We start from the raw sequence: 10036 nt of genomic DNA, 5'->3' as shown, positions 1-10036 counted from the left end.
TTGGTTATTTTACCCCTGGAAAATATTAACCTTGTATGATATATACGAGAATATGATTTTACTAATAAAAATGAAACTTTACTGCAATCAGCGAAACAGTTGTGAACAGCAAAAGAATGATAAAGTCATTTTTATTGAAGATACCGTTTATGAGTAAATCGCTGCTTATTGCAAATTAATATTATACAAATCTTTTTCAGCTTACGATAGATGCATTTTTAACTCTGCTCAGAATATAAAAGTTCTTTCCGTTTCGTAGAATCCAGTAGAGATAATAGTGCCTTATTATGCACAGGGTTCTTTTTTGGATCCAGTTGCATTTATCCTCGTAACAAACCCTCGCCCGTTTCCCATGTGTCCTAACTGTTGCTTGCAGCTACAAATAAATGCCACGGGGTAATTCTCCAAGCACGTTCCGCAAGTGCCGTTGTTGCAATTGAGCGTGACGTTCATACTCACTTCTATCGGAGCACAGTGCGTCGTCTCCTTGTTAATGTATTCGGACCATTTACAGTGCTCCTTGGAAATGAGTTTAGCATAGACGATTTCAGTTGGGATCCTCTTCGGATCATAGTGTATACGCTGCTCCCAGTTGCACAGGTGACGCCCTGGTCTCGATTGATTGTAGACCCGACTTTCCTCTCTGGAATGGTTGGCAGAAGAATCCCCGCAGGAACATTTCCAAGACGAAGCGTTTGGGATAATTGTTATGATTAGCATTGGAAGGAATGCCAGAATCAGCTGATGAGTAATATTTGGTATCTGTAAAAAAGGTAAAAGAAAAGAAATAAGATATAGAATTTCATAAACTATGGATTTTATAGAATATGTATTGCATAGAATAAGGATATCATAAACTAGAATAAGGATTTGATAGACTGAGAATTTCATAAAATAAGGATTTTATAGTCTAAGAATTCGATAGAATAAGGATTTTATGGAATATTTTATAGATTATGGATTTAATAAAATATGGATGTGATAGAATAAGAATTTGATAGAATTGTATGCCAATAACAACCGTGTGCGAAGTGACGTCGCGGCAAGGCAAGAATAAAGAAAAGAGAAAGCACGAACTAAAACTCCACTGGATGAGTGCGAAGAGGACTGGGACTTAAGGAGGCTTATTGCCACACAAATTACAGTGAAGACGAATAGTCGCTGCTAACGAGAAATCAATGATAAACGGCTGTTGTGATAAGGTAAATTAATTTGCAAAGGTAAACGAAAGGGGTGGAGAGTACTAGAAATCTAGAGAGACTTGTTGTCCCACGAACTCCAGGGAATATCACAAGTTTTTTTTTCTGCTGGTGGCCTGTGTAAAAACTGTTGATGAGTAATAATAATCGAATGGTTGCACTTCAAATTGGCGTAATGTTGCCAGCAGATGTTATTCCTGAATGTGAGCGAGCATTACTCTGTCAGAAGGATATATCAAATTTTGATAAATATCGGCACATAACCTGCCTTCCATTGATGTGGAAACTACTCACATGCATTTTGGCAGATAAGATTTACCAATATCTGGAACAACAAGAGATCTTACTAGAGGAACAAATGGAATGAAAACGAGATAGTAGAATAGTAAACGATCAATTGCTTATTAATAGGACAGTATTGTATGTTTATTAATAGGACAGTATTGTATGCTTATTAATAGGACAGTATTGTATGTTTATTAATAGGACAGTATTGTATGAGAAAATCTACAAATCTCTGCATGTCATGGATAGATACCGCAAAGCATGTGATCTGGTTCAACATGGCTGATCTAATGAATGTATGGAAACATTTAGAATAGCAGCGAATGTGCGAGATTTCTTGGAAATACGTATAAAACAATAGTAAGTGTCATTGATATCAAAAGGATCAGATCCGCGGAAAAGTTTATGCGACAAGAGGGATTTTTCCAAGCGATAGTTTTTCGCTCTCGTTGTTTGTTTTGTGTATGGAACCTTGACGTTCAAATTACAAAAGGTAAATGCATGTTATGAGTTGGGAAAGTAGGAGCGCTAGGTAAACTATTTTTTTCTGGATGACGTAAAGTTGTATGCAAAGAATGACTACTGGCTATGTATGCTTGCGAGGACTATTCAAATGTTCAGTAATGACATCAATATAGAATTTGGCATCCAAGAGCTGTAGAAGAATACACCTACTTAAAAAGTATAGCATTAGATAAAATAAACGAAGCAACATATCCGCAGCAAACACATGGGAAATAGCTGTATTTGTATGTGGGGCGGGTATTACGTAATGGAAGAGAAATGAGCCAAAATATATAGACAAGAAACTATTGAAAAGGATGATAATTAATGCAGCTCTTCCTCTAAATCGTATTGTGGATAGAAACTATGTAAAAAGAAAAGAGACTGGATAAGGACCAATAGATGTACAACGATACGTAAAAGGAAAAAAAATAGCCTGAAAGTTTATATCTACAACTCTAAGGAAACCCCCATAAAGGGTGTCAAAATGTGAAAATTTGCAAGAAAGCAAACTACTAAGGAACAAAGAAATTAAAGCAATAAACGAAAAATAGCGAAAGACAAGTGGATTAATAGGAATATGTATAGTCAATTCAGTAGAGATCTACCAAGGGCAGTGGCCAAGGAAAAAACCTGGCGATAATGGTCAAAATGTGCCACACAGGATCAAATGCTCAGGACAAATTATGTAAAGTACCACATTGATAAAAAGGCTGAAAATCACATATGTCGATTGAGTTGATATAAAGGTGAGAATGTACAACACCTCGTAAGTAGTTGAGAGAAGTTGGTTCAAAAGAAGTACAAGAGGTGCCATGACAGTATGGCGAGAAACTCCATTAGTATGCATACAATAAAACAGAGTTAGAATGAAGTGAAAAATTGTCCGAGCATGTTCCAGAAGAGGTGATTGAAGAACTATAATGTGAAATATGAATAGCCAATGAATTATAATGTGAAATATGAATAGCCAATGAATTATAATGTGAAATATGAATATCCAATGTGATAATTTGATTAAAGCTAGGAGACCAGATTTAGTCTTGCTGAAGAAAGGAATACACGACAATAATCATTAGTATAGCAGTGGCAGCTAATATGAATTCAAGGGAAAAATGAAAAAAGACTTGGTCCAAAAGTACCGAGACTTGAAAAAAGAGATTTAAAAATTGTGGACGTTGAAGGTAGAAGTTGTGCGCGATGTGGTAGGCGCCCTGAGGAGTGTGACAAGAGGATTTGACAAGCGAATGAAGAAGATTGTTGGGAACTGCTAGAATCTTGCGGAACCAGTTAGAAGACTGATCTGCCTATCAGCATAAGATCGGCAATAGGCAATAACAAGATCCAGACAAAAAAATGTGACAATAGAAAGAAGAAGAAGAAGAAGAAGAAGAAGAAGATGATGATGATGATGATGATGATGATGATGATGATGATGATGATGATGATGATGATGATGATTGTAATAGGAACGCTTAGGACCATAACGAAAAGTCACCATAAAATGCTTAAACAAATGAGAGGATTTCCTTTCCGATTCTGCAAAATTCTTGCTTGTTAGGAACAGCGATCAGAACGAACCTAATCAAAGGAAAGATCAGACACAATAAAACCGCAAATGAAGACTTATAGACAAAGAGACGAAACAATAAACCACCTAAATAGTGAATACAACAAACTAGTCCAAAGTAATATAAAAATAAACACGATCAAATGGGGAAACCAGTGCGCTGGCAATTATGCGGACATTTGCATCTTGAACACCCTGAAAAATGGTACAAGCACAAACTGGTAACCGTACTGGAAAACAAAAATTACAAGATCCAATGAGACACGGATATATAAACGGATAAACCCGTATAAGCAAATATCATAATAGTCAACAAGATGGAAAAATCCTGCCAGATTGTATTTTTTACCATCTAGCAGACCTCAGAGTGAGGAGAAGCGGAGCAAATACATTGAGTTGGTTAGAGAGCTTAAAGTGATCTGGAAATTGAAGAATGTTAAGATAACACCAGTAATAGTAGGAGCGCTAGGAACAATACCGAAAAACTTTGAAAAAAGGATGGGAGAGATTAGAATAAGAGGGATGGCTGAGAAGATACGACGGATAGCAATAATGAAAACTGCAGAAATATTAAGGAAACTCCCTTGACGTGAACTACAGACACACTCTGGACACGCAGAAACGGCTACAGATGTAAAACACAAAGGAAGATCACATGGAATGATGAAAACTGAAACGATATAATTGTAAGATACCGCCTCCTTTTTTCTATGTGTGTGTCACAATAAACCTGCACCACACCAAATAAGTGAGGAGAGTCAAGGAGGGTAGAAAGACCGAGGTGTGGAAGCACTAGCTAATCCTCCGCTGGTTGAATGCAAAGAGGACTGGGATATTTGGGAAGCTTCTTGCCACCGAAGTTCCAGTGAAAACCAATGGTCGCTGCCATCGAGAAATCAATGGCAAGTGGATGTTGCGATAGCGCAAATTCTTTTGCAAAGGTTATCGAAAAAGGTGAAGAGTCCTGGAAATCTAGGGAGACTTGTTTTCACTCAGACCCCAGAAAACATCACAAGTTGTTCTCAAAGAGCAATCTTTGATAATGGCTTGTGCGACTACTAATAGTGAGTAGATAATAATAATAATAATAATAATAATAATAATAATAATAATAATAAATGGAAACGTAAAAAGTGATTGTGTTGATGTAGGATGGAGACCACCATTCTGACTGCCACCTAAAACGTGCAGGGATTACACAAATTTCAGAAAGGATTTTACTCTCCCCCCCCCCCCCAAAAAAAAAATTCTCTATAAAAGATCAACGGTTGTAGTCAACTAGAATTCAATTATGGACGAAATTGGTAAATCTAAAATGATTTGCAACAGTAAACAAAAGAGAATACTGGAAATCTGGAGGAATTTGTTGGCACTATATGAGTACACCAGGGTGCACCAGCGCATTAAAGGGCAAATATTTTTTCGATAATAATGTACTCTTAAAATACTCCCACGTACTTGAGTTGACGGGTAAACACCTATTTTAACATTTGTATAAAGAATATATGTTCATATATGTGTGGTGCTTTGTCATGCATTTGCATGTATTATCAATGGTTGGTTTTCGAACAAAACCAATAGCATAATTAGAACTAGAGAAATCTTGTTTTTAATCCCACTGCTACCGTAAATAGACGGCCTTTCCACTAAAATTTACGTAACCTACTAACGTCACAGAATATAGTACAACTTTTACGGCACTGACTATCATGGACGATAGTTATTTTCTGTTTAAATTCTCAAAGATTCTACCGAAGCATTTAGAAAATAAATCCAAAACTGACTGTACTTTATTTTACGAATTATAAAAATTATTTTACATTCGGACACGTGTAATTAAAAGGGAGTATTTTAACTGAGAAAATACTGTGAACTGTTTTATTTGTAAAAGATTGTATTTAATTCTTGATTCACAGTTGACTTTAAATTTAATTTAAAAATGCACACGTTTTAAAATAATTTTAAATAAGATTTTGTACAACTCTTTTTTTCTTGGTAATACAGCAAACATTACGTTAAGTGATTATTAAAGTGTAAGTTTTCTAATAAGTATATAAAAAAACGAATTTTGGTAAGAAAGCTGCAAATTTAAATTTATTTTTGCTTTAATTTTTAAAGTTGTTAGAAAAATAATTTTTTTACATGATTTTTTTCAATCTGTTCTCATAATCATCAACTTATTTTAGAAATATCTGATTTTTGATGTAGGAGTCAATAAACTAAGCAAAATGTTTAACTGTATCGTGATTTTACGATAAAAGTTTTAACATTTCTTCTTTTTTTTAATTGGTTAAATTATGTTAGAACTCGTTTGTATGTGCACAAATATAATGTTAACTGCATAGTTGCTGTTGTTTCACCACATTTCGGCAGTAATTAATTAAAATAAGTTACAAAACTAAATATATATAAATAAAATGATATCGCTTTTGGGCCGTACGTGAAATTAAAATATACTTTCTTGGTATTCTGGCCAGGATTTACGAGTAGTATCTTTTATGTCTAAAAATGGAATAATATCGTGAGGTTTCCGTTCGCGCCGGGTGTCCATACAATGGAAATATGTTACAGACTCCTATAAGGATATTAAAGATAAACCGTAATAACCAGATATTCTGACACTACATTAACCAGATTACTTTGATAAATACTTTTACAGTTTTAACAAAAGGACTACAATAATATTGCGGGGTGTTCATTGATGCAGAGCGTCCACAAAATGCCCAGTGGAATTCCACATGTTCCGCTAGTATTATATATAAGGTTGACTAGAAATTCCTTGCGGAATTTTTAATCTTGTTTTCAAATGATGTATTTTGAAATAAGTTTTCAAACAATAATAAAAATAAATGATGTATTTGGAAATCAGTTTACTTTATATATTATTTTAAAGAGAATCTTTCGCTCTATCTAACCGTTTAAATTACAATCGTTTTAAAACAATTATGTCTTCATTTCAGAACGTTGGTGAAAAAACAAATTCGCATATTTTTCTTATTTCAATTCAAGCTAGGCTGAAAAAGCTGCTGAAACAGCTCGTGATGTCAACGAAGCGTTTGGCCCAGGAACCATTACTAAACGCGCAGCACAATGATGGTTTAAAAAAATAGTGGCGGTGACGAGACTCTTAAAGATGATGAACGTAGTTGTCGGCCATTGGATGTTGACAACGATCAATTAAGAGCCTTAGTCGAAGCCAATCCACACATAACTTGCTTCTGAATTAGACGTAACGTATACGACGATTTCCACCTACTGGAGAGAGATTGAAAAGACAAAAAAATCTTGATAAGAGCGCCCCACGAATTGAAAGAAAAGAACCGCCGTTGTGAAGTGTCATCTTCTCTTCTTTTACGCAATATGAACGGCCTGTTTCTCAACCGGATTGTGACTTGCGATAAAAAGTGGGTTCTTTACGACAACCGGCGACGCTCAGCTCAAGTGTTAGACGCCGAGGAAGCAATACGACACTTCCCGAAGCCAGAGTTGCACCAAAAGAAGGTCATGTTGACTGTTTTGTGGTCTGCACCTGGTCTCATCCATTACAGTTTTTGAATGCAGAAGAAACCATTACGGCAGAAAAGTACTATCAACAAATGGATGAAATGCATCAGAAGCTTCGACAATATTCAACATTAGTCAACAGAAAATGCCTAATTCTCCTGCACGATAATAACCGACCGCACGTTGCTAAACTGACCCTGCAGAAGTTGAACGAATTGAGCTATGAAACTCTGCCTCATCCGCCATAATCTCCAGACCTCTTACCTACCGACTATCACTTTGTCAAACATCTCTATAACTTTCTGCGTAAGAAATGCTTCAAAAACCTAAGCGATCTTAAAAACGTCTTCAGTGACTTCATCCTCACTAGAATGCAAGATTTTTACGTTACTGGCATTAATACACTTGTTTTGCACTGGTAAAAGTGCGTTTATTCTGATGATGCTAATTTCGATCAATACATTTTTGTTTAAGCCGAGATTTGTCCATCTGAATTTTAAAAAAATTAAATCACAAGAACTTTCTTGTCAACATTATACTACTGTAATTATTCGAAAAAAGGTTACATCAAAGTGAGTTCATTTTCATATTCTTTCTAGGGTTTCCAGATTGTAGAGCCGAATCTCACGAATATGGCCTTTCTTGAAGTAGTTTAGTCTTTTAAAGATTATGATTGACCTTTTTCGAAGCGTAACGTATGTACTAACTAATGAAGAACAAGCAGAATATTATATAGATATAAAGAACCGAGACTAGCGACACCAGTCTTTTAAGAGAGACGCTGCAGGGAAGAAGAAACGTTGAATTCAACCAAATTATGAATGCACTTCTGAACGTTATCAAAAACTTTCAAATAAGACAGAAACTAATCAAGCCAAATATGACAACGGTACTCAGTACAAGGTATGATAAGAGATTTTTACAGATAGAAAGAATAATCTCGAGTATGAGAAAATGTATGGAGCATATATATTCAACATTGTTTTTTGACTCGCTGTGTAATGCTTTACATTTACCTATGTAAAATTTTAACCTCAAAATATCCAGAATATTCTATGAACAAAGCTTCTTTCTTAGAACTGCACGTCTGTGGAATTGTCTTCCGTTTCCCTGCTTTCCAGCTGTCTATAATATGGTTGTCTTCAAGTCCAACGTAAACAAGTTTCTGATGAGCCGTTCCACTTAAGTTAACAAATTTACCGAACTTCCATTACTATCGATTACTATATTGCCATTTTGACTAATCTACACTCTTTAACCCTTATCCTTGAGTGGCCTCTCGGCCTTGATAAGTGGTGACGCCTATGTAAAAAAAAAATCTTCCAAAATTTACATTTTTTTTTGTATCCCGCTGTGAGCAAAACTACAATTTTGATAAGCAAACCTTTTGTTTGGTCATACAATGATATGAAAAAATGACAGACATACCTTGACATTTAAAGAGTTCTTCATGATTACGTAATGGGACGTTTGCTGGTGTCTTTACACTAGTTTGAATGTTTCATTAATGGTTGACCAGTGAATTATTTTTCGATTGTTATAAACCTGATAAAGTTTCCGGAATACAAGTAGTGACTCACACAAGACATATCCGGTTGTTTAAATGGGGGAGGGCATCTATCTATCTATCTATCTATCTATCTATCTATCTGTCTATCTCTTTAGTCTATATATATATATATATATATATATATATATATATATATATATATACATATCCCTATCTATCAGTATACATATGTATATATTAAATGTATGTCACTCTCTCCCTCTCTCTATATATATATATTCATATATATGTGTGTGTGTGTGTGCGCGCGCGCGTGTGTATATGCTGGGAATATATGTTATGCGATCAAGATACACGACAGATTGGGTGTGTTGTAAGGTGTGTCCTTTCTTATCTCTTAGTTTTACAAGACACATCCTGAATGTTCCACATAATTTTTACTCTCAATTAATTTCATGCCGTGGTATTATATATCCTTTTCTGAGAACTAAGTAGGTATACGATAAGCAAACTGTTAAAATACATGACTTAAAGTGGGTGCGAATAGAAACAGAATAAACGGCGATGCGTAATGCAGTTCCGTTTTGAACTGGCTTACGTTGCTAGGGATCAAAAGCTTATGTTCACTTACCCACTTACTGTGTTGAGGGGGGGGCAGTGGGCACCAGCGCAACGTGGGACGCAACGTGGCCCGTCCGATTTTATATCGAGGTTATTCTGTAATTTTCACTGACATTATTTTTTTAACATATAAATATATGTCTCGTATTCCTGTGAGTTAAATAGTTGTGAAGACTCGGTTTTCAAATCCTGCCAAGGCAACTTAAAGACAAGGAGATGCCAAAATGACACCAAATATCTATAAATGCAGGCAAAAATCAAACCGCAGAAATCAAATTCGGTGGTTTTATCACGACGGGAGGAAAAGCAATCAGTTGAGGTCAGAAGGATTCCTTTTCTAATGTAAAAATAAAAAATAATCCAATATCCTCAAAAAAGAAATTTTAAAATAAAATCATGGACCTTCCGAGCCCAAATCCTTAACACATTGGATATTAAATTGTTTTTGATGCCGACATGTAGTTAAATAAAACTAAACTCCTCGGCCTAACATTTGCGGGCAATATGAACTGGAACAAATACATAGAGGACATTGCAAAGGCTGCTGCAAAGAATGGTGGTTTCCCTCTATCGAGTTAGAAGACTACACACACCTGAGAGTATCCTGTACCTCTACAAGGCCACCGTTCGCCCATGCGTGGTGTATTGTTGCCACATCTGGGCTAGTGAATCTACCACGGGTCCCTCCCTCTAAGATAGGGTCCAAAATGTGTTGTCAATCAATCAGTTCCACTTTATGAACTAAGCTCCAGCACCTGTCCTATCGCCGCAATGTTGCATCACTGAGCCTGTTTTACAGATATTTTAATGAAATGTGTTCTGATGAACTCGTTCTACTTGTAC

At 35.7% G+C, this 10036-nt stretch overlaps 1 protein-coding gene across 1 annotated transcript; it reads right to left on the bottom strand.

Moving 5' to 3' along the window:
- Window positions 1-205: 205 nt before the first annotated feature.
- LOC145241570 (uncharacterized) lies at window positions 206-8610 on the bottom strand. The gene is made up of 2 exons (XM_080104647.1): window positions 8491-8610; window positions 206-762 (listed from the first exon to the last, which is right to left on the bottom strand). Exons 1-2 carry the CDS (start codon window positions 8512-8514, stop codon window positions 286-288), a joined length of 501 nt encoding a protein of 166 aa, XP_079960773.1. The 5' UTR covers window positions 8515-8610; the 3' UTR covers window positions 206-285.
- Between the last annotated feature and the right edge of the window lie 1426 nt (window positions 8611-10036).

This window comes from Euprymna scolopes, chromosome 2 (assembly GCF_053919585.1).
Source record: "Euprymna scolopes isolate OS-2025 chromosome 2, ASM5391958v1, whole genome shotgun sequence".
NCBI classification, from domain to species: domain Eukaryota; kingdom Metazoa; phylum Mollusca; class Cephalopoda; order Sepiida; family Sepiolidae; genus Euprymna; species Euprymna scolopes.
The sequence above is the reverse complement of the archived record's forward strand: the minus strand, read 5'-3'. Positions and strand labels throughout refer to the sequence as shown.